This window comes from Bos taurus, chromosome 18 (assembly GCF_002263795.3).
Source record: "Bos taurus isolate L1 Dominette 01449 registration number 42190680 breed Hereford chromosome 18, ARS-UCD2.0, whole genome shotgun sequence".
In the NCBI taxonomy this organism is placed as follows: Eukaryota; Metazoa; Chordata; class Mammalia; order Artiodactyla; family Bovidae; genus Bos; species Bos taurus.
In genome coordinates, this window is record NC_037345.1 from 62,587,104 (window position 1) to 62,611,813 (window position 24,710).

Sequence of the window (24,710 nt, forward strand, 5' to 3'; positions counted from 1 at the left end):
CCATGAGTCGGACATGACTGAAATGACTTAGCATGCAAACACACAGTCTCGTGTGGCAAGAGGCACCACACTGGATATCTCAAACAGAATATACTTCATCTTTTTATTTGGCCAACTTGCATTGCTTTTGTTATTGTTTCATGGAAGGCATTTTGTTTTAAATATAGCAGTCTGCACATGTCAATCTTAAACTTCCAATCTCTCTCTCCCCTCATCCTTCCCCTCTGTAACTCTAAGTTTGTTCTCTAAGTCTACAAGTCTGTTTCTGTCTTGTAAACAAGTTCATTTTTGTAAGCTATTACTGAACAGAGGTTTTTTAAAATTGGCTTTATTTTATTTTAAACTGAATAATTTGAAGACTCAACTTGCAAATTGTTATGCTTTACTGGAATTTTTGAAAAAGTAGGATGATCATGGTAAGCTACCCAGTATGTGCAATTGATTAGAATAACTTCTCCCAAAAGGTTACATAGTTAAAACAGACTATTAGAATACCCAGGGGATTACTAAGAGGTGGTGGGATTTTTGGAGACTATCCTATAATTGTTTTACTCCACTGTTCTCCTCAGAGCTGCAGGGCTGCTTTGGAGGAGGAGAAGGAGTGCCCATGGAGGAACCCCTTTAAAAAGAGATGTAGCTCTTCAATTTTTAACATTCTGTGTGCTCAAATGATGGGGCCAGGTCAGGGTCAGCATGGTCTTGGTTTGCATCGAATTCCTCATAGATAGTAGTCTCGGCAGAGAGGTGCATGAGGCTCAGGAGTGAACACTGTCTCAGAGAGGGTCCTGTGGTTCAAGTGGGTGAATATCACATCCTCTGCTGATGGGTCCTGAGAGGAAGGAGATGTGAATGATGGAATGAAATGTGATCTTCGAAGGCTGGGGCATTGGGCATTGGAGGGGCTCAGGCTATGGCAAGGGTTTGGGTGGAAGGACTCACCTCACCATTCACTGTTCTGTCTTCTTTGGGCTCTCCTTCCATGATGGCAACATCTGCGAATGGAAGAGAGTCAAGGCTCTTGGGGTGGGGGCGATTCTTCTAGACCTCCATATCTTTGGTGGAGACATCAAAGCCAAAAAAAGCAGGGGTGTGCCCCAGGTTGCTGAGTCTGTCTACTCCACTAAATTAAAAAAAAATCCCCTATACAAGCCCAGCCACTGACAGACTCTCTCAGGAATCTGTTGAAACCCAAGAAGTCCATCCTACATATTCTGTTATGGACCATCGTCTAATGCGTATCAGCAGATTCCCGAGATCATAAAGGGGAGAAGAATGGATGGCTGTGGTTGAAGGGCAGAACAGGCCTTGGAATGTTCCTGGGGACCCAGGGATAAAGGGTCAACCTTCCAGTGCAGAGAGTATGGGTTCTATCCTAGGTGGGAGAACTGAGATCCCACATGCCTTGAAGCAACTATCCTCAATGCTGCAACTGCTGAGCCCACGAGCTCTGGAGCCTTGAACTGCACCCCAGCACAGCAGTGAGGATCCCTCATGCTGCAGCTGAGACCTGATTCAGCTAAGAATAAATTAACACATATTTTCATAAAAAGAACAGGGTTCCATGGGTCTCTGGAATATATTCATTCAGGGAGTACAACAATGGAAATCACTTTTTAACCTACAGGAAGCGAAAACGCCATTCTCTGCTATGAGCCCACCTCCCCCTGTGTCAGATGACACTGTGCTTCCCTCCTTCAGACTTATGATTGTGGGAGAACACCAGTGACAGCTTGGCTCTTCATACTTACTTTATGGGTAACCAGTGACAGACAAGAACAGCGAGGAAGATGCTGGTATAGATGAAGGCTACGGAGAGCCTAAGGAGAAGGTGCAGCTGGCTGGAGTGGCCTTGAGGAAGCCGTGCTTCTGCCAACGATCAAAGGGAAGAAGGTCTGGTTATTCGTTGCATCCACCCTGCCCCTACACACAGGAGTTATTGTATCCTTGTGTCAAAGTGTGTCAGCAGCTCTCAACCTGATCAGTATGGTCTCCACTTCCCAGGAGGTACCACAGCATCCAGGAGAGATGCTAGCAGTGGATGAAGTAAAGAGGCCATGGAAGCCCAGCAGCGGTCTGAAACCAGGTCCCCCAGGCACCAATGCAGTTTATCTCTGCTGCCCCATGTGACAAGGCATGGTGATTTTGCATGAATGGGGACTGCTTTAATCCTCCCTATATTTCCCCCTCCATCCACATATACCTGGAATGGAATCCTCAAGAAGACATGACACTTCTATTTCTGAACTGTGGAATGTTTAGTTCATAAAACACTAACAGAGGAATAGCACATATTGAAGGTGCTCCCTAAAACTCTCCCCTTGTCCCCTGCATCCTTCCCCAAAGATACTGGTGGAGGGAGGGTAAGCATCTCCCTTAAGCATGGGGTCAAATCACTTGGTCTCGCTTTGTTCACTTTAGAAATTCCCAGTCCCAGAGAATGAGAAACTCAATGCCCTCTCTGGTTCTAATACAGACCATGATCTCAAATGCTGACATGACAGGGATGTTGAGGAGCCCAAAGTCACAACTGGGAGGTGGTAGAATGAACACTCACACAGGGACCCTCTGTCTTCTCAGAAATTTGCTGAGATAGGAGACCGTCTTGCTTACCTTCTGTGGTGTGTGGATCCATGATTGATGGGCAAGTACTTGTCGTGGATCCTTAGAGAAAAAAGCCAGAAGGGGTGAACAGTAACTCTTCACTATGATCCGTCAGGCTTGGGTGGCCCTGCATGACTGGCTCATAGCTTCACTGAGGTACGAAGGCCCCTTCACCACTACAAGGCTGTGATCCATGTGGAGGAGATAGTGAAGGACAGAGGAGTCTGTTGTGCTGCAGGCCTCAGGGTGGCAAAGGGTTGGACAACATAGCGTCTGAACAGGAACAACAAAGCATGGGCCAGGAAGAGGTTGCTCACCTGTGACAGACAGGAACAGTGGGTCGCTGGAGTTTGACCACGAGTAGGGAGAGCGAGTGAAAGAGCCGTAACACCTGTAGACCCCGCTGTGGGCTGGGGTCCCAGGACCCAGAGGGAACTCTGCCTGGAGTGCTCTGCGGGGGCTCTGCCCTCCAGCGAGATGGCGTCCAAGGTTCACCCCCTCCCTGAGCAAATGGAACTGGTCAAAGGCACTCTCGGAGCTGCAGACCAAGGTCACGTTCTCTCCTGACCTCACCATGGGGCCCCCTTGGGCTGAGAGAGAGGGTTTTTTGGACAGACCTGGAAGGAGGAGAGCTTGATCTTAGAGCACAAAGTAACTCTACTCCTAAGTAGAGGACTAAAGCCTGAAGTGTGCAACAAGAGCAGCACTGCAATGAGAAGGCCGCCCACTGCCAGGAGAGAAAGCCCCACAGTAAGGGGTACCCAGCACAGAGAGGGTGGGTTGATTTGGGAGAACGGCATTGAAACATGTATAATATCATATATGAAACGAGTCACCAGTCCAGGTTCGAATCTCGATACTGGATGCTTGGGGCTGGTGCACTGGGACGACCCAGAGGGATGGTATGGGGAGGGAGGAGGGAGGAGGCTACAGGGTGGGGAACACATGTATACCTGTGGTGGATTCATGTTGATATATGGCAAAACCAATACAATATTGTAAAGTTAAAAAAATAATAAATAAAAAAAGAAAACTTAGAAATAACTTTAAAAATGGAGTGTCATTTAAAATCCTTTTAAAAAATAAATAATTTTTAAAATGGATTGTCATTTAATATTCTTTTTTAAAGAAAGAATATATGTATATGAATAACTGAATCACTCTGTTGTACAACAGGAATTAACAACATCTGAAATCAACTAGACTTCAACAAACATAAATAAGATAAAATAAATTATAAAAATCAACCAGATGTGCCATTCTCTTGAAATAAGCAGACTACTACTAAATAGACTACTAACTACTGCTGGGGACCATCAGCAAACATGGCATTGACCCAGAAGAAGAGATTATGGAGTGAAAATTGCCAGAATCTCATTAATCTTTGACCACCTCTTTCTTGAGGGCGTGTTCAGCGCTGCCCTGCCCACCCCCAAGGGCTGGAAGGGATGGTTTAGCGGGGATGGTTGGAGGGACCACTCCCCCCGCCTCTTTGTGCAGAAGGACGCGTTAAACCGCGACCCTGAGCAATGTCAGGGTGTCAACCTCCATCACGATCACCCAGGGGCTGGACAGCAAGGGCGTCTGGTACCACAATGTGCTGCTGACAGAGGAAGGGAGCTCTGACATGAAAGCGGGAAACCAACCCCTTAACCAACCATCGTTGGCTGCCTGAGCGGGGAATTTCCTGGGTCCCTGCTCTGGTACATTTTTCTCTATTGGTCGTTCTTTCATGTTCTTGGTCCTTCAGTCTGTCACCGGCTGTGTCTTCTCCTTAGTACACGGCAGGGACTCTGTTCTCTTTTCCCTTCCGTGTTCACACCTCCTCTCTCTCTGGTTTGTTCCCTCTCCTGAGTTTGTGAGTGTCTCTGCACGCCTGTCATTCTCTCCCAGTACTGATGCTGGACTGGACACCAGACCTTCTGTGACACAGAGAGCAGAAGGGACGTATGGCCACACTCACCTGTGATCATGATGTCCACAGGGTCGCTGGGGGCTGACCACTCATAGGGGGATCTTCTGAGAGAGCCGTAGCATCTGTAGGTGCCGGCACTCGCCAAAGTCATGGGGCCAATGGAGAAGTCAGCTGGGGCATACCCACCAGTGAGCATCTCTCCACGTCTCTGGAAATGCCCTGTGCTGTTTTCATGGTGCAGGATAAACTTGTCAAACATCACCAGTGAGTGACAGCGGAGGGTCACATTCTGTCCCTGCTGCACGAGGGGCCCTGGGTGGGCTGAGATGGAGGGTTTTGTGAACACACCTAGGAACAAAAGGTTGTGAGCTTCAGTGAGTCACCCACCTTGGCCCTTCCGCTGACATCTGAAGGTGTAAAACTCCTCCCCATTTACCAGCGGAGCCAACTACCCTTCCTGTGTGTTTTGTTGCATTCTCTTTAGCCTTGTTCTCGGGTTTTGGCTCATGTTTCTTTTTGTTCAAGACCTCCCCTTCCTCTGTGCTCATTCTAAGCCCTTTAGCTGTTGGATCTGCTCTCGGGTTCATGCATGTTTACTCAGTCACTTCACTTGAGTCCGACTCTGTGCAACTCCATGGACTGTAGCCAGCCAGGGTCCTCTGCCCATGGGATTCTCCAGTTGAGAATACTGGAGTGCGTTACCATGCTCTTAGCTTCATCCCATCCCTAATATGTGTGGTGGGGGCTGGGGTGGGTCTGAGGATGCATACCCTGGCTCCCTTCACACTCATCTAGAATGTGGGCGCTGACTGCAGGACATTGGGGTGGAGGTGGAGAAAAGGGAACATTTCCCCATCTGTGTCCCCACCTCATGCCTCTGAGACATTCCTGGGACTTGTCCCTGAGGCTCCAGCTCCTTCAAATGGGATTATAGCTCCCTAACGGGTGGCAGGTGCTGGATCAGGGTCGTGCCCCATCCTCCCTGCTGGTAGGCAGTGGCAGCATCCTGTCTAACTCATGCCTAGGGAGGCTCCTCCTTCCTGCCTTGGGGCACCCCATCCCTCTATTCTACACCCTGAGTTTAAACACTCAGAGTGGGTTCTCTTTCCCAGGTTTGGTCCTGGCTGGGAGTCCTGAGGAAGTCTTGCTCTGCATGGGCAAGTGGACCTAGTGTAGGATTACCTGCAGGCACGGCTGTACTGGGCTGGGCTGGACCCCTCCTACCTGAGACCACAATCTGCAGGGGGTCACTGGGTGCAGACCAGTAGGCTTCAGAACATGTGTAGGACCCGGCATGTTCTCCGGTCACCGGGCCAAGGGTGAAGTTATTGAAATGATGTCCTTGGAGCTCAGGCAAACGCCTTTTCCCATCTGTTTTGAACAGTCTGAATCTCTTAAGTGGAGAATGGGAGTGACACTGAAGAGTCACAGTCTGTCCTAAGGGAACCACGGGGCTTGGCCAGGCGGACAAAGACAGCTTCTCATATTTACCTAGGAGAAAAGGAGACACAGGCTTTGAGAAGAAAATGGGAACAGTCAGCTCTCCCCACAGCCCTCGTGGGTGGGCTTCCCCTTTAATTCTTCGAACTCTTCTCCCCTAAAGTGCATCACCCTGATGCTCAAGGACACCTGGGGCTTGGGGACAGACAGAGACACAGTCAATCCAGGACGGACATCATGGAAATTCTCAGGACATGAATCACTCCTTGGGTTGACAAAATGTTGAGAACCTTTCTCTCAAAACACAAAAAACCTGGGCTGCCCAGTGGTTAGGACTTGGCACTTTCTCTGCCAAGGGCCCAAGTTGAAACCCTGATCCCGGAAAGATCCCACAAGCTGCACAATGAAGGCAAAATAAAATACCACAGAAAAATTGATGCATGGACAAGAAGCAAAAGGACTTCCCTGTTGCATTTGTTGTAGCTCAAAATGGTAAAGAATCTTCCTGCAAGGCAGGAGACCAGGGTTCAGTCCCTGAGATGGCAAGATCCCCTGGATAAGGAAATGGCAACCACCTCCATATTCTTGCCTGGAGAATCCTATGGACAGAGGAGCCTGGTGAGCTACAGTCCATGGAGTCGAAAGGAGTAGGACATGACTGACTAACACTAACACAACAAAGCAGTGAAAAAGCCACTAGACTAAAAAGAAGGAAGTAAACCTTGAACCTCGCTCCTTTGTTAACTAACCTACATCAAATGTGTGACAAGGTCCAAGTGGCCCTGCTTGATGACCAGACCCTTCCCTGGGGTCAGGTCTAGCGGGCGGTCCTGCAGATCCTGTTGTTAAGGGCCAGTTGGAGATGCCAGGAGCCAGCTTGTAGGGGAGGGTCTGTGGGCTTCAGCCTCTTGCTCCCCTCTCATGATAGAAATGGCACTCAGTGGGCCTAGCTCCCAGCTCCCAGACTTCACACTGTGCCTTCAGGTCCAGAGTCCAGAGCTGGGCTAACCTCTGGTGAGAGCAAAGATGACTATCAAGGCCAATAGGAGGACCTGGGATCCACAGGACACACGGCTCTCGCTGTACTGACAGGGGTCTCACCCCGCCCCCAGTGTCATCTGCATCAGCCCCAACTACTCTGCTCAACAGAGAAATAAGGGATGGGGAGGACTCACCCACAGCTGCCCAGATCCTTAGACTCACACAGAATCCTAGAAGGAAAAGCCTGTCAGAAATGGCTTGTCCTGATGGACCCCACGCTCCTTGCACCCTCATCCAGGGATCCTGGTCAGTGGTGTGAAGACCCCCCGATTTCCACCATAACCCTCTCCGACTGTGTCTTTCTGGACTCACCGAGACTCAGGAGGCTGAGGAGTGTGGGGCACATGGCTCTGCTTCTGTGAGACAGGAGGCAGAACTGAGCAAAGCTGACAGAGGCACAGGATGCGGAAGCGGGCGGTGTTGTTGTTACAGTCAGCCTGGGTCATGTCAACATGGGAAGATGGCCAGCCTCTTCTCACTCCAGGGATGGAAGTCTGACCTGAGCCACATCACGGAGCATGCCTCATGACCCGATCGTCACTTTTTGTTTCCCTAAACACTATAAACCTAAGAGGATTCAGACAGATCTTACTGCCTTTAGGAAGTAGTAACGGTGATTCAGTGTATACCATGCAGGATGCTGTTCCCAAGCTCATGATAAATCTCATTAACCTTAACTCTTCAAAGAAGAGAAATCACATGTTCCCACCTCGTATGTCAGGCTCAGTGCAGGTTGCCAATTAAAGACTCATTAATACTTTTATTCTGCATTCTTTTTCCCCCCTATTTTCCCCTTTATTTTCTTTTATTTTTTAACTTTACAATATTGTATTGGTTTTGCCATATATCAACATGAATCTGGCACAGGTACACGTGTTCCCTATCCTGAACCCTCCTTCTCCCCATACCATCCCGCTGGGTTATGGGAGGACCAGACATGCATATTATGGCTCTTTGAACATATGAAAAAATTCTATATTGTAATATATGTGATTAAGAAACTAACTGTGTTAGTTTCAGATGTACAACAAAGTGAATCAGTGATACATATACATGCATCTATTGCTTTTCAAATTCTTTTCCCACTTAGGTAGTTACAGAATATTATGTAGAATTCTCTGTTTTATACAGTAGGTCCCTGTGGTCATGCGTTTTTAATATAGCCTTGTGTATACGTCAGTCCCAAACTTCCAATCTAACCTCCCCCTGACACTATTCCCCTGGTAACCGTAAGTTCATTCTCTGTGAGTCTGTGTTGTAAATAAGTTCATTTTTTTAGATGTCACAAATAAATGATATCATGTGATATTTGTCTTTCTCTGACTCTTCTTCATCTGAAATTATTTCGTGACTGTGAGTGGAAACTTCGCACACACAACACTCTCTCTCTCTCTCTCTTCCTCCCTTTCCAATCCAAGGACCACACATGTACACAAAGATAATGTGTGTAAAGATGACTGTGGTGTTTTTTTGGGAGGGGGATTTGTTCTGCCTGAAAAGGTGGACAACCTTACTTCCTAGATACTCAAAGGTACACAAATATGTCAAGTAGAGACTTCCAAGCTCCAAAATGCTTGAGTGAGGAGCGTGTCCAGAACAATCAACTCCAAACTGGGGCAAAATGGCCCAGCTGTTTCAGGACTCCAAGGGCAGACATACACCCAGTTCAGCTGTTGTTCATAGACAGGAAAGAACCTCAGTAAGGGCAGTGATTCCACACCATTTTTCTGGGGTGGGGGTCGTTAAGATTAGTGATGCTTTGTAAGTAATAAATCTGGTCTCCTCTTGATCATTATGTATGTAATGGAGTAACAGTACAGTCGCTTTTCTTAAAATTTCCTCTTATTTACTTAATATCATGTTTCAGAATTGATCTGTATTCTTTGTCATTTCAGTTTGTGCATTTTTACTGCCATTAATGTTTCATTGCAGATATAGAAACCACAAATTTTTAAAAATTAAAAAAATTATTGTAGTATAGTTCATTTCTGCTGTATAGCACAGTGATTCAGCTCGACATATATATTCTTTCCTTTAAGATTTATGCCAGGATACTGAATAAAATTCCCTGTGCCATACTGTAGGACCTCATTCTTTATCCATTCTATGTATAAATAGATTTCATCTGCTAATCCCAAGCTCCCGGTCCTTCCCTCCTTGGCAACCACAAGCCTGTTCTGTATGTCTGTGCCTGTTCTCTATGTCTGTGAGTCTGTTCCTGTTTCATTGATATGTTCCTTTTAGATTCCACACATGGGTGATATCACAGAAAATTGTCTTTCTCTTTCTGTCTACTTCACTTAATATGTTAATCTCGAGGTTCATCCATGCTGCTGAAAATGGCATGATTTCATTTTTTTAATGTCTGAGTGGTATTCCATTCTCTGTCTGTATAAGCATATACATCTTCTTTATCCAATCATCTGTCAGTGGACAATTAGGCTGTTCCCATGTCTTGGCTATTGTAAGTTTTGCTGCTATAGGCATAGGGGTGCATGAGTCATTTCAAGGTATAGTTTTTTTCCAGATATATGCTTGGTACTGGAATTGTTGGATCATATGGAAACTCTGTTTTTACTTTTTTTGAGGAACTTCCATACTGTTTTCTACAGTGGCTGCACCAGTTTCCACTCCCCCAACAATGTAAGAGGGTTTCCCTCTTCTCCACACCCTCTCCAGCATGTTATTCATCAACTGTCTAATGATGGCCATTCTGATCACTATGAGGTGGTGCCTCCTTGCAGTGCCGATTTGCCTTTCTCTACTAATGAGCAATGCTGAGCATCTTTTCATATGCCTGTTGGCCATCTGCGTATCTTCTTTTAAACCACAGATATCGATTGTGAGAGTGACGTCTACATATTTTCTCTAAAATGAACGACACCTCTGCCAATGTCTCACGAATGTGCTCTGAGTCCAACCTCACATTGTTTGTCAAGGGACAGAGTGATGAGGTCTTCAGGAAAGGAATAGTGACTTTATTGGAAAGCCAGCAGACCAAGGAGATCATGAACTTGTGCCCCATAGAATCATCTTACCTGACTTAGATGGGCTTTTTGGGGAGTGAGAGGGATGGTCAAACAGTGTTTACTGAATGCAAAATAACCCTAGCCCATGGGGAAGAAAATTCCAAGAAAAGAGAACAATACACATTAAACACCCATGTGTGAACTCACACTTTCACACTTACACACACACACAGACACACACACACTAAAACAGGAGGAGGTGTTGCTGGTTGTTGCAGTGTTTTAATTAACTAGTTAATGGCTGTGCTGGGTCTTCTTCGCTGTGCACAGGCTTTCTCTAGTTGTGGGCAGGGGGGTTGCTCTTTGCTGTGTGCAGGGTCTCTTATCGCTGTGGCTTCTCTTGTTGTGGAGCACCTGCTCTAGGCACATGGGCTTGAGGCCCACTGGCTTAACAGCCCCAAGGCATGTGAAATCTTCTCTGTCCTGGGATCGGGCCCATGTCCCCCACATGGGCAGGCAGATTCCCAACCAGTGGACCAGCAGGGAAGCCCTGTTGCAAGCTTTTTCCCCCCTTAATTTATTCACGTTTAATTAAAGGGCAATTACAATACTGTGATGGTTTCTGCCATACATCAGCATGGATCAGCCATAGCTATACTTACGTCCCCTCTACTGTGGAAATCTTTTAATCCTGGAATCCTTTGTTCTTGAAGCTGTCCATGCAGATCTGGTCATTAAGCCCCTGACAATGCAAAAGGTTCTGTCTGTTCTGTCACTTTTTATCTCTATACGAATGGGAAAGTGTTATACCTTATAAGTTCAGAGCCTTGAGAATAGTTTAGGCCCTTAGTCATGTCTGACTCTTTGTGATCCCATGGGCTGCAACCCACCAGACTCCTCTGTCCATGGGGGTTCTCCAGGCAAGAATGCTGGGGTGGGTTGCTATTTCCAGCTCCAGGAGATTGTCCCAACTGAGGGATCGACTCAGGTCTCCTGTGTTGCAGGCAGAGTCTTTATCATCTGAGTCACCAGGAAAGCCCACCAGTAAAATAATGTGATTCAATATTTCCTCCCACAATTAACATTGCCATTGTTTTCCATTTACTTTTATCATGGACATGGTGGGATTTTGGCATCATGCTTTCACTCTCAGTGTAGCATAACACTGACGTGGTATACCTGTGGTGGATTCATTTCGATATTTGGCAAAACTAATACAATATTGTAAAGTTTAAAAATAAAATAAAAAAAAGAAAAAAAATAGAAGTATGAATACAATGCTAGATTTCTAATTTTTTAAAAACTGTATGCAACAAGCAAAAAAGATTTACTGTATAGCATGGAGAACTATAGTCAATATCTTGTAATAACCTAAAATGGAAAATAATCTGAAAAATAATGTTTGTGTGCTTTATAACTGAAAATCACCTTGCTGTGCACCTGAAACATTGTAAGTCAACTACACTTCAATAAAATATGTATATGATGAGATTACAAAATGGAACCAGTAAAATAAATAAATTTTAAAACAAGATGAAAGAAAATGAAGTCACTCAGCCGTGTCCGACTTTTTGCAACCCTATGGACGGTAGGCTGGCAGGCTCCAATGTTCATGGGATTTTGCAGACAAGAATACTGGAATGCACTGCCATTTCCTTCTCCAAATAATGCAGGCCAACTGCAGCATAGTCCTTGATGGTCTGTGTACTCACTCTCACATTCCAACTCTGCCTAGGGTGTATTCACATGGGAACCCGAGCTGCACAAAAGAGTCTCAGCCCAGATGGTGGGTTTGTGGAAGGTCCCTGGAAGGAAATCAGAGGCTGAGTCCCAGGACTTCCCCACCCCTCACTCCCCAGCTCATCTCATGAGCCCTTCCAGGTTTCACCAGCATCACTCTAGAATCCCAGTGCCCTGACCTTGCCCCCTACCAACTTCCTGGGACTCAAGTGAGATATGGGTCCCAGGAGACCCAGGAGGAATCACCTGCAGGGTTAGGGGTCCTCTGGCCCAGACTCAGCCCTGGAAGTGAAAGATTTGCCACCAAAAGCTTGGGCCAATTCTCTCCCCATCAGAATCCCTGGCCCCTCACGCTGTCTGAACCCTGAGGTTCCCGTGAACTGGGGGCAGGGTGGGCATCATGTGCCCCCCTGCAGTGCCCTCCCTGCTCTGCACAACTGGCAAAGGAGAAGAAGCTCAGAGAAGATGGAAGGCATGTCTACAGCTCTGAGTGCCCAGCTGCCCCTGCCCCTGCCCTGTACAGATGAGGAGACCACGGGGCCCTAGAGGACAAACAGGATGTGGTCCCTGGGGGGCTGCCACCACCCCTCAGGGTTCCCACGGCCATGGACTCACAACAGGGTGTGGCCCCTCCGTGGACCTTGCTCTGATGTCTCCAGGCAGGGCTTAGGAGGCATCTCAGCCCAGACATGAGGTCTCAGCTCTTTCTCTTTCTGCCTGGTCTAACCCCCTGCTCCAGAGGGTGGGACCAAGGTTCTCGTTCTGAATCAGCCCTGGACAGTTTGGCTCCAAATAAGACTCAGCTAGAACAAATAATTTCACAATTTGTATGGAAATACAAAAAACCTCGAATAGCCAATGCGATCTTGAGAAAGAAGAATGGAACTGGAGGAATCAACCTACCTGACTTCAGGCTCTACTACAAAGCCACAGTTATCAAGACAGTATGGTACTGGCACAAAGACAGAAATATTGATCAATGGAATAAAATAGAAAGCCCAGAGATAAATCCACGCACATATGGACACCTTATCTTCGACAAAGGAGGCAAGAATATACAATGGATTAAAGACAATCTATTTAACAAGTGGTGCTGGGAAATCTGGTCAACCACTTGTAAAAGAATGAAACTGGACCACTTTCTAACACCATACACAAAAATAAACTCAAAATGGATTAAAGATCTAAACGTAAGACCAGAAACTATAAAACTCCTAGAGGAGAACATAGGCAAAACACTCTCCGACATACATCACAGCAGGATCCTCTATGACCCACCTCCCAGAATATTGGAAATAAAAGCAAAAATAAACAAATGGGACCTAATTAACCTTAAAAGCTTCTGCACATCAAAGGAAACTATTAGCAAGGTGAAAAGACAGCCTTCAGAATGGGAGAAAATAATAGCAAATGAAGCAACCGACAAACAACTAATCTCAAAAATATACAAGCAACTCCTACAGCTCAACTCCAGAAAAATAAACGACCCAATCAAAAAATGGGCCAAAGAACTAAATAGACATTTCTCCAAAAAAGACATACAGATGGCTAACAAACACATGAAAAGATGCTCAACATCACTCATTATCAGAGAAATGCAAATCAAAACCACTATGAGGTACCATTTCACACCAGTCAGAATGGCTGCGATCCAAAAGTCTACAAATAATAAATGCTGGAGAGGGTGTGGAGAAAAGGGAACCCTCTTACACTGTTGGTGGGAATGCAAACTAGTACAGCCACTATGGAGAACAGTGTGGAGATTCCTTAAAAAACTGGAAATAGAACTGCCTTATGATCCAGCAACCCCACTGCTGGGCATACACACTGAGGAAACCAGAAGGGAAAGAGACACGTGTACCCCAATGTTCATTGCAGCACTGTTTATAATAGCCAAGACATGGAAGCAACCTAGATGTCCATCAGCAGATGAATGGATAAGAAAGCTGTGGTACATATACACAATGGAGTATTACTCAGCCATTAAAAAGAATACATTTGAATCAGTTCTAATGAGGTGGATGAAACTGGAGCCTATTATACAGAGTGAAGTAAGCCAGAAGGAAAAACATAAATACAGTATACTAACGCATATATATGGAATTTAGAAAGATGGTAACAATAACCCGGTGTACGAGACAGCAAAAGAGACACTGATGTATAGAACAGTCTTATGGACTCTGTGGGAGAGGGAGAGGGTGGGAAGATTTGGGAGAATGGCAATGAAACATGTAAAATATCATGTAGGAAACGAGTTGCCAGTCCAGGTTCGATGCATGATGCTGGATGCTTGGGGCTGGTGCACTGGGACGGCCCAGAGGGATGGTATGGGGAGGGAGGAGGGAGGAGGGTTCGGGATGGGGAACACATGTATACCTGTGGCGGATTCATTTTGATGTTTGGCAAAACTAATACAATTATGTAAAGTTTAAAAATAAAATAAAATTAGAGAAGTAAAAAAAAAAAAAAAAAAAAAGAACTTTATTTTCCCTGTCCCCTACAGAAATGGAATTTACTTCTCACCTTTGATCAGTTCATAAATTATTGCAGAGACCTACTCTGTACCAGGCATTGGTGCCACACAGCAGAAATACACCCAGGACCCAGGTAAACCCATGTTCTATAGCTGGCTGAAGAATTGAGATTCTGCAGAATGCAGGCATCAAATGCTAACATTCAATTATTTTTTTAAAAGAAGATATATAAGAATAACTGGGGTTCATGTCTACACTGTGAACATGCAGAAGAAGGAAGATTATGACATCTGGTCCCCGAACCTAAAGGCCAAAAACAAATAAGGATAATTAGGGGAAAAAATGGAAACAGTGACAGTAGCAACACAGGAGCCCCAGAATATCTTCACTTTAAGCGATCCTGACATTTCTTGGTAAAAGAGTTCTTGGAGGGTTTAGTTCTAAGCCAGGAGAGACATCACACACAGAGAGCTCAGTGAGCAACTAAGGCTCTGTGGAGCTTGATTTTCACCCCATTGGCCAGCTCAGTTCACACTGGGGTCCTCATGGTGTTATCCTCTTCAGGCCTCCGCTTGGTTGAGCCAAGCCACATTGTGCCAACAGTTGATAACCTAAAAGGCACAAGATTCTCAAATCCTTGGCTTTGGTGAAAAGAAGCAAAAAAGACAAAACACGCAAATATCGATGGATTAAGACAACATGTTCAAAGCCTCCCTGGGCAAGTGTTCTCTTTGCAGCCCTCAGTGATCTGGAGTGGAATATCCAGTAGAATTCTCTGTGATGAGGGGACTTTTTAAACATCTGCTCTGTCCAGCACCATGGCACCTGGCTGCATGATGCTCCTGAGCACTTGAAATGTGGTGGGTGTGACTGAAGAACTGAATGCTTTACTTCATATACGTGTAGAGTCATGGCTGGGTAACTACTTTATCGGCCAGTGTGGATCCAGACTGAGGGGGATCTTGTAGTCCTGTTTGTACCCCTGGAACCCCAGCACACTCAGTGCACATGACTGGAAAAGGGTTGAGGGGCCTTCCCTGATGGCTCAGTGGTAAAGAATCCGCCTGCCAATGCAAGAGACATGAGAGACATGGGTTCAATCCCTGGGTCAAGAAGATTCCCTCGAGAAGGGAATGGCAACCCACTCCAGGATTCCTGCCTGGAGAATCCCAGGCACAGAGGAGCCTATCGAGCTACACAACGTCATGGGTTTGCCAAGAGTTGGACATGACTGAATTGACTTAGCAAGCAGACATACAGCCTAATGGGACAAGAGGCACCGCACTGGATATCTCAAACAGAATATACTTCATCTTTTTATTTGGTCAACTTGTATTGCTTTTGTTATTGTTTCATGGAAAGCATTTTGTTTTAAATATAGCAGTCTGCACATGTCAATCTTAAACTTCCAAAGTATCTCTCCCCTCATCCTTCCTCTCTGTAACTCTAAGTTTGTTCTCTAAGTCTACAAGTCTGTTTCTGTCTTGTAAGCAAGTTCATTTTTGTAAGCTATTACTGAACAGAGGTTTTTTTTAAATTGGCTTTATTTTATTTTAAACTGAATAATTTGAAGACTCAACTTGCAAATTGTTATGCTTTACTGGAATTTTTGAAAAAGTAGGATGATCATGGTAACCTACCCAGTAAGTGCAATTGATTAGAATAACTTCCCCCAAAAGGTTAGATAGTTAAAATAGAGTGTTAGAATAGCCAGGGATTACTAAGAGCTGGTGGGATTTTTGAGGATGATCCTATAATTCTTGGACTCCACTCTTAACTTCAGAGCTGCGGGGCTACTTTGGAGGAGGAGAAGGAGTGCCCACGGAGGAACCCCTTTAAAAAGAGGTCTAGCTCTTCAATTTATAACACTCTGTGTGCTCAAAGGATGGGGCCAGGTCAGGGTCAGCATGATCTGGTTTACATCAAATTCCTCATAGATACTGGTCTCGGCGGAGAGGTGCATGGGGCTCAGGGGAGTGGGAGTGAGCAGTCTCTCAGAGAGGGTCCTGTGGTTCAAGTGGGCGAATATCATACCCTCTGCTGATGGGTCCTGAGAGGAAGGAGATGTGAATGATGGAATGAAATGTGATCTTCGAAGGCTTGGGCATTGGGCATTGGAGGGGCTCAGGCTATGGCAAGGGTTTGGGCGGGAGGACTCACCTCTCCATTCACTGTTCTATCTTCTTTGGGCTGTCCCTCCATGATGACAACATGTGCAAATGGAAGAGAATCAAGGCTCTTGGGGTGGGGGCGATTCTTCTAGACCTCCATATCTTTGGTGGGGACATCAAAGCCAAAAAAATGCATGGGTGTGCCCCAGGTTGCTGAGTCTGTCTACTCCAACCTAATTAAAAAAAAGAAAAAAGAAAAGCATTCCATATATAAGACCAGTCAGTGACGGACTCTGTCAGGAATCTGTGGAAACCCATGGAGCCCATCCTACATCTTCTATTATGGACCATCCTCTAATGTGAATCAGCAGATTCCCAAGATCATAAAGTGGAGAAGAACAGATGCCTGTGGTTGAAGGGAAGAACAGGGCTTGGAATGTCCCAGCTGGCCCAGGGATTAAGGGTCAACCTTCCAGTGCAGAGAATGTGGGTTCTATCCTGGGTGGGAGAACTGAGATCCCACATGCCTTGAAGCAACTATCCTCAATATTGCAACTGCTGAGCCCGTGAGCTCTGGAGCCTTGAACTGCACCGCAGCACCACAATGAGGATCCCCCATGCTGCAGCTGAGACCTGATGCAGCTAAGAATAAATTAACACATATTTTCATAAAAAGAATAGGGTTCCATGGCTCTCTGGAAGATATTCATTCAGGGATTACAACAATGGAAATCAGTTTTTAACCTACAGGAAGTGAAAACGCCATTCTCTGCTATGAGCCCGCCTCCCCCTGTGTCACATGACGCTGTGCTTCCCTCCTACAAACTTATGATTTTGTGTAGAACACCAGTGACAGTTTGACTAAAGCCCAAAGTGTGCCACAAGAGCAGCACTGCAATGAGAAGCCCGTCCACTGCCAGGAGAGAAAGCCCCACAGTAAGGGGTACCCAGCACAGGGAAAAGTTCAGAAATAACTTTAAAAATGGAGTGTCCTCGCTCTGTGAAAAATACCGTTGGTAGCTTGATAGAGATTGCATTGAATCTATAGATTGCTTTGGGTGCTATACTCATTTTCACTATATTGATTCTTCCGACCCATGAACATGGTATATTTCTCCATCCATTAGTGTCCTTTTTGATTCCTTTCACCAGTGTTTTATAGTTTTCTATATATAGGTTTTCAGTTTCTTTAGGTAGATATATTCCTAAGTATTTTATTCTTTTCGTTGCAATGGTGAATGGAATTGTTTCCTTAATTTCTCTATTTTCTCATTGTTAGTGTATAAGAATGCAAGAGATTTCTGTGTGTTGATTTTATATCCTGGAACTTTACTATATTCAGTGATTAGCTCTAGGAATTTTCTGGTGGCATCTTTAGTGTTTTCTATGTAGAGGATCTTGTCATCTGCAAACAGTGAGAGTTTTACATCATATTTTCCAATTTGGATTCCTTTTTTTTCTTTTTCTGCTCTGATTTCTGTGGCCAAAACTTCCAAAACTATGTTGAATAGTAGTGGTGAAAGTGTGCACCCTTGTTTTGTTCCTGACTTTAGGGGAAATGCTTTCACTTTTTCACCATTGAGGATAATGTTTGCTGTGGGTTTGTCATATATAGCTCTTATTATGTTGAGGTATGTTCCTTCTATTCCTGCTTTCTGGAGAGTTTTTATCATGAATGGATGTTGAATTTTGTCAAAGGCTTCCTCTGCATCTATTGAGATAATCATATGGCTTTTATTTTTCAATTTGTTAATGTGGTGTATTACATTGATTGATTTGCAGATATTGAAGAATCCTTGCATCCCTGGGATAAAGCCCACTTGGTCAGTGTGTATGATGTTTTTAATTTGTTCTTGGATTCTGATTGCTAGAATTTTGTTAAGGGTTTTTGCATCTATGTTCATCAGTGATATTGGCCTGTAGTTTTCCTTTTTTTTTTTTTTGTGGCATCTTTGTCAGGTTTTGGTATTAGGGTGATGGTGGCCTTATAGAATGAGTTTGGAAGTTTACCTACCTCTGCATTTTTCTGGAAGATTTTGAGTAGGATATGTGTTAGCGCTTCTCTAAAATTTTGGTAGAATTCACCTGTGAAGCCGTCTGGACCTGGGCTTTTGTTTGCTGGAAGATTTCTGATTACAGTTTCAATTTCTGTGCTTGTGATGTGTCTGTTAAGATTTGCTATTTCTTTGTGGTTCAGTTTTGGAAAGTTGTACTTTTCTAAGAATTTGTGCATTTATTCCACGTTGTCCATTTTATTGGCATATAATTGCTGATAGTAGTCTCTTATGATCCTTTGTATTTCTGTGTTGTCTGTTGTGATGTGTCTGTTGTGATGTCTCCATTTTCATTTCTAATTGTATTGATTTGATTTTTCTCCCTTGGTTTATTGATGAGTCTGGCTAATGGTTTGTCAATGTTATTTATCCTTTCAAAGAACCAGCTTTTGGCTTTGTTGATTTTTGCTATGGTCTCTTTTGCATTTATTTCTGCCCTAATTTTTAAGATTTCTTTCCTTCTACTAACCCTGGGGTTCTTCATTTCTTCCTTTTCTAGTTGCTTTAGGTGTAGAGTTAGGTTACTTATTTGACTTTTTTCTTGTTTCTTGAGGTATGCCTGTATTGCTATGAACTTTCCCCTTAGCACTGCTTTTACAATGTCCCACAGGTTTTGGGTTGTTGTGTTTTCATTTTCATTCATTTCTATGCATATTTTGATTTTTATTTTTTTGATCTCTTCTGTGATTTTTTGTTATTCAGCAGCATGTTGTTCAGAATGGGAGAAAATAATAGCAAATGAAGCAACTGACAAACAACTAATCTCAAAAATATACAAGCAACTCCTACAGCTCAATGCCAGAAAAATAAACGACCCAATCAAAAAATGGGCCAAAGAACTAAATAGACATTTCTCCAAAGAAGACATACAGATGGCTAACAAACACATGAAAAGATGCTCGACATCACTCATTATCAGAGAAATGCAAATCAAAACCACAATGAGGTACCATTTCACGACAGTCAGAATGCCTGCGATCCAAAAGTCTATAATCAATAAATGCTGGAGAGGGTGTGGAGAAAAGGAAACCCTCTTACACTGTTGGTGGGAATGCAAACTAGTATAGCCACTATGCAGAACAATGTGGAGATTCCTTGAAACACTGGAAATAGAACTGCCTTATGATCCAGCAATCCCACTGCTGGGCATACACACCGAGGAAACCAGAATTGAAAGAAACATGTGTACCCCAATGTTCATCACAGCACTGTTTATAATAGCCAGGACATGGAAGCAACCTATATGTCCATCAGCAGATGAATGGGTAAGAAAGCTGTGGTACATATACACAAGGGAGTATTACTCAGCCATTAAAAAGAATACATTTGAAGCAGTTCTAATGAGGTGGATGAAACTGGAGGTTTTTATACAGAGTGAAGTAAGCCAGAAAGAAAAACACCAATACAGTATACTATTGCATATCTATGGAATTTAGAAAGATGGTAACGATAACCCTGTATGTGAGACAGCAAAAGAGACACAGATATATAGAACAGTCTTTTGGACTCTGTGGGAGATGGAGAGGGTGGGATGATTTGGGAGAATGGCACTGAAACATGTATAATATCATATAAGTAAAGAATCACCAGTCCAAGGTCAATGCATGATACTGGTTGCTTGGGGCTGGTGCATTGGGATGACCCAGAGGGATGGTACAGGGAGGGAGCAGGGAGGGGGGTTCATGATGGGAACACGTGTACACCTGTGGCGGATTCATGTTGATGTATGGCAAAACCAATACAATATTTTAAAGTAATTAACCTCCAACTAAATAAATAAATTTATATTAAAAAAGAAATTGCAAAAAAATTTAATAAAAATGGAATATCATTTAAAAAATAAATAATTTTTATAAAATGGATTTTATTTAATATCTTTTTTAAAAGAAAGAATATATGTATATGAATAACTGAATCACTCTGTTGTATAACAGGAATTAACAACATCTGAAATCAACTAGACTTCAACAAACATAAATAAGATAAAATAAATTTTAAAATCAACCAGATGTGCTGATCTCTTGAAATAAACGCAACCTACTAACTACTGCTGGGGACCATCAGAAAACATGGCATTGACCCAGCAGAAGAGATTATGGAATGGAAATTGCCAGACTCTCATTTAATCTTTGACCACCTCTTTCTTTTTTCTTTTTTTAACCCATTTTTTAAAAAGTTTTATTTTATTTTTAAACTTTACATAATTGTATTAGTTTTGCCAAATATCAAAATGAATCCGCCACAGGTATACATGTGTTCCCCATGCTGAACCCTCCTCCCTCCTCCCTCCCCATATCATCCCTCTGGAGGGCGTGTTTAGTGCTGCCCTGCCCACCCCCAGGGGCTAGAAGGGACTCCTTAGTGGGAGGGATGGAGGGACCACTCCCCCCTCTTTGTGCAGAAGGACATGTTAAACCAAGAGGCTGAGCAACTTCAGGGTGTCAACATCCGTCTTGATCACCCAGGGGCCAGACTGCAAGGGCGTCTGGTACCACAGTGTGCTGCTGACAGAGGAAGGGAGCTCTGACATGAAAGCAGGAAACCAACCCCTTAACCAACCATCGTTGGCTGCCTGAGCGGGGAATTTCCCGGGTCCCTGCTCTGGTACATTTTTCTCCATTGGTCGTTCTTTCACGTTCTTGCTCCTTCACTCTGTCACCGGCTGTGTCTTCTCCTTAGCACATGGCAGGGGCTCTGTTCTCTTTTCCCTTCCGTGCTCACACCTCCTCTCTCTCTGGTTTGTTCCCTCTCCTGAGTTTGTGAGTGTCTCTGCAGCCTGTCATTCTCTCCCGGGACTGATGCTGGACTGGACACCAGACCATCTGTGATACAGAGAGCAGAAGGGACTTGTCTGGCCACACTCATCTGTGATGATGATGTCCACAGGGTCGCTGGGAGCTGACCACTCATAGGGGGACTGGCTGAGAGAGCCAGAGCATCTGTAGGTGCCCGGTCTTGCCAAAGTCATGGGGCCAATGGAGAAGTCAGCTGGGGCATGCCCACGAGTGAGCATCTCTCCAGGTCTCTGGAAATGCCCTGTGCTGCTTTCCTGGTGCAGGGTAAACTTGTCAAACAACAGCGGTGAGTGACAGCGGAGGGTCACATTCTCTCCCACCTCCATGAGGGGCCGTGGGTGGGCTGAGATGGAGGGTTTTGTGAACACACCTAGGAGCAAAGAGCTTGTGAGCTTCAGTGAGTCACCCCACCTTGGCCATTCCCCTGACATCTGAAGGTGTAAAACTCCTCCCCATTTGCCAGAGGAGCCAGTTACCCTTCCTGTGTGTTTTGTTGCATTCTCTTTAGCCTTGTACTCAGGCTCTGGCTCATGTTTTTCCTTCTGGCTCATGTTTCTCTTTGCTCAAGATCTCCAGCCTCCTCTGTCCTCATTCTAAGCTCTTTAGCTGTTGGACCTGCTCTGGGGTTCATGCATACTTACTCAGTCACTTCAGTTGAGTCTGTGCAACTCCATGGACTGTAGTCAGCCAGGCTCCTCTGCCCATGGGATTCTCCAGTTGAGAATACTGGAGTGGGTTGCCATGCTCTCAGCTTCATCCCATCCCTAATATGTGTGGTGGGGGCTGGGGTGGGTCTATGGATGCATACCCTGGCTCCCTTCACATTCATCTAGAATGTGGGTGATGACTGCAGGACGTTGGGATGGAGGTGGAGAAAAGGGAACATTTCCCACCTGTTACCCCACCTCATGCCTCTGAGACATTCCTGAGACTCCTCCCTGGGGCTCCAACTCGTTCAAATGGGATTATAGCTCCCTAACGGGTGGCAGGTGCTGGATCAGGGTCCTGCCCCATCCTCCCTGCGGGTAGGCAGTGGCAGCATCCTGTCTAACTCATGCCTAGGGAGGCTCCTCCTTCCTGCACTGGGGCACCCCATCCCTCTATTCAACACCCTGAGTTTAAACGCTCAGAGTGGGTTCTCTTTCCCTGGTTCAGTGGTGCCTGGGAATCCTGAGGAAGTCTTGGGCTGCACTGGGACATGGACCTAGGGAAGGGTTGCCTGCAGGCACGGCTGTACTGGGCTGGGCTGGACCCCTCCTACCTGAGACCACAATCTGCAGGGGGTCAACTGGGTGCAGACCAGTAGGTTTCAGAACATGTGTAGGACCCGGCATGTTCTCTGGTCACCGGGCCAAGGGTGAAGTTATTGAAATGATGTCCTTGAACTCAGGCAAACACCTTTTCCCATCTGTTTTGAACAGTCTGAATCTCTTAAGTGGGGAATGGGAGTGACACTGAAGAGTCACAGTCTGTCCTAAGGGAACCACGGGGCTTGGCCAGGCGGACAAAGACAGCTTCTCATATTTACCTAGGAGAGAAGGAGACACAGGCTTTGAGTAGAAAATGGGAACACTCAGCTCTCCCCACAGCCCTCGTGGGTGGGCTTCCCCTTTAATTCTTCGAACTCTTCTCCCCTAATGTGCATCACCCTGATGCTCAAGGACACCTGGGGCTTGGGGACAGACAGAGATACAGTCAATGCAGGAGAGACATCATGGAAACTCTCAGGACATGAATCACTTCTTGGGTTGACAAAATAATGAAAACCTATCTCTCAAAACACAAAAAAATTGGGATTTCTGGGCAGTCCAGTGGTTAGAACTTGGCACTTTCTCTGCCAAGGGCCCGAGTTGAAACCCTGATCAGGGATCTAAGATCCCGCAAGCTGCACGATGAAGGCAAAATAAAACCCCACAGAAAAATTGATGCTATGGAGAAGAAGCAAAAGGACTTCCCGGTTGCATTTGTTGTAGCTCAAAATGGTAAAGAATCTTCCTGCAAGGCAGGAGACCAGGGTTCAGTCCCTGAGATGGCAAGATCCCCTGGTTAAGGAAATGGCAACCACCTCCATATTCTTGCCTGGAGAATCCCATGGACAGAGGAGCCTGGTGAGCTACAGTCCATGGAGTTGAAAGGAGTCGGACACGACCCACTAACACTACCACAACTAAGCAGTGAAAAAGCCACTTGATTAAAAAGAAGGAAGTAAACCTTGAACCTCGCTCCTTTGTTAGCTAACCTAGATCAAATGTGTGACAAGGTCCAAGTGGCCCTGCCTGATGACCAGACCCTTCCCTGGGGTCAGGTCTAGTGGGCAGTCCTGCAGATCCTGTTGTTAAGGGCCAGTTGGAGATGCCAGGAGCCAGCTTGTAGGGGAGGGTCTGTGGGCTGCAGCCTCTTGCTCCCCACTCATGATAGAAATGGCACTCAGTGGGCCTAGCTCCCAGCTCCCAGACTTCACACTGTGCCTTCAGGTCCAGAGTCTAGAGCTGGGGTAACCTCTGGGGAGAGTGAAGATGAGTATCATTGCCAATAGGAGGACCGGGGATCCACAGGGTAGATGGCTCTCGCTGTACTGACAGGGGGTCTCACCCCAGCCCTCAGTGTAATCTGCATCAGCCCCAACTGTGTTGCTCAACAGAGAAATAAGGGATGGGGAGGACTCACCCACAGCTGCCCAGATCCTCACACAGAATCCTAGAAGGTAAAGCATGTCAGAGAAGGCTTGTCCTGATGGACCCCACACTCCTTGCACCTTCATCCAGGGATTCTGGTTAGTGGTGTGAAGACCCTCTGGTTTCCACAATAACCCTCTCCTACTGTGTCTTTCTGGATTCACCGAGACTCAGGAGGCTGAGGAGTGTGGGGCACATGGCTCTGCTTCTGTGAGACAGGAGGCAGAACTGAACAAAGCTGACAGAGTCACAGGATGTGGAAGGTGGGTGGTGCTGTTGGTACAGTCAGCCTGGGTCATGTCACATGGGAAGATGGCCGGCCTCTTCTCACGCCAGGTATGGAAGTCTGACCTGAGCCACATCATGGAGCACACCTCATGACCCAATCGTCACCTTGTTTCCCTAAATATTGTAAAACTAAGAGGATTCAGACAGATCTTGCTGCCTTTAGGAAGTAGAAACGGTGATTCAGTGTATACCATGCAGGATGCTTTTCCCAAGCTCATGATAAATCTCATTAACCTTAACTCTTCAAAAAAGAGAAATCATGTGTTCCCACCTCGTTTGTCAGGCTCACTGCAGGTGGCCAATTAAAAACTCATTAATAGAGACTTTTATTCTGCATTCTTATGAGAGGACCAGACATGCATATTATGGCTTTTTGAAAATATGAAAAACTTCTATATTGTAATGTTTGTGATTAAGAAACGGTGTTAATTTTAGGTGTACAACAAAGTGAATCAATTATACAGATACATGCCTCTATTGCTTTTCAAATTATTTTCCCACTTAGGTAGTTACAGAATATTAAGTAGAATTCTCTGTTTATACAGTAGGTCCTTGTTGGTCATCCATTTTTTTTTATCTTAAAAATTTTTTTTAAATTTAGTTTTGG

The 24,710-nt window shown here is 45.2% G+C and overlaps 1 protein-coding gene and 1 pseudogene across 5 annotated transcripts in view; both read right to left on the reverse strand.

Annotated features, from left to right (window-relative positions):
- Positions 1 to 24,710, reverse strand: part of KIR3DS1 (killer cell immunoglobulin-like receptor, three domains, short cytoplasmic tail, 1) — a 154,830-nt gene that overhangs the window by 1,528 nt on the left and 128,592 nt on the right. The window contains exons 1-9 of one of the 5 annotated variants that reach the window (XM_024977987.2): positions 7,310 to 12,591; positions 7,132 to 7,167; positions 5,741 to 6,007; positions 4,565 to 4,864; positions 2,919 to 3,218; positions 2,611 to 2,661; positions 1,749 to 1,866; positions 940 to 992; positions 90 to 829 (exon numbers count right to left, since the gene is read on the reverse strand). In XM_024977987.2, the coding sequence (XP_024833755.1) occupies positions 941 to 992; positions 1,749 to 1,866; positions 2,611 to 2,661; positions 2,919 to 3,218; positions 4,565 to 4,864; positions 5,741 to 6,007; positions 7,132 to 7,167; positions 7,310 to 7,343 (1,158 nt within the window). In that variant the 5' untranslated portion in view covers positions 7,344 to 12,591 and the 3' untranslated portion in view covers positions 90 to 829; position 940. 5 annotated transcript variants of the gene reach the window in all.
- On the reverse strand, positions 16,543 to 24,445 carry LOC786275 (putative killer cell immunoglobulin-like receptor-like protein KIR3DX1; annotated as a pseudogene).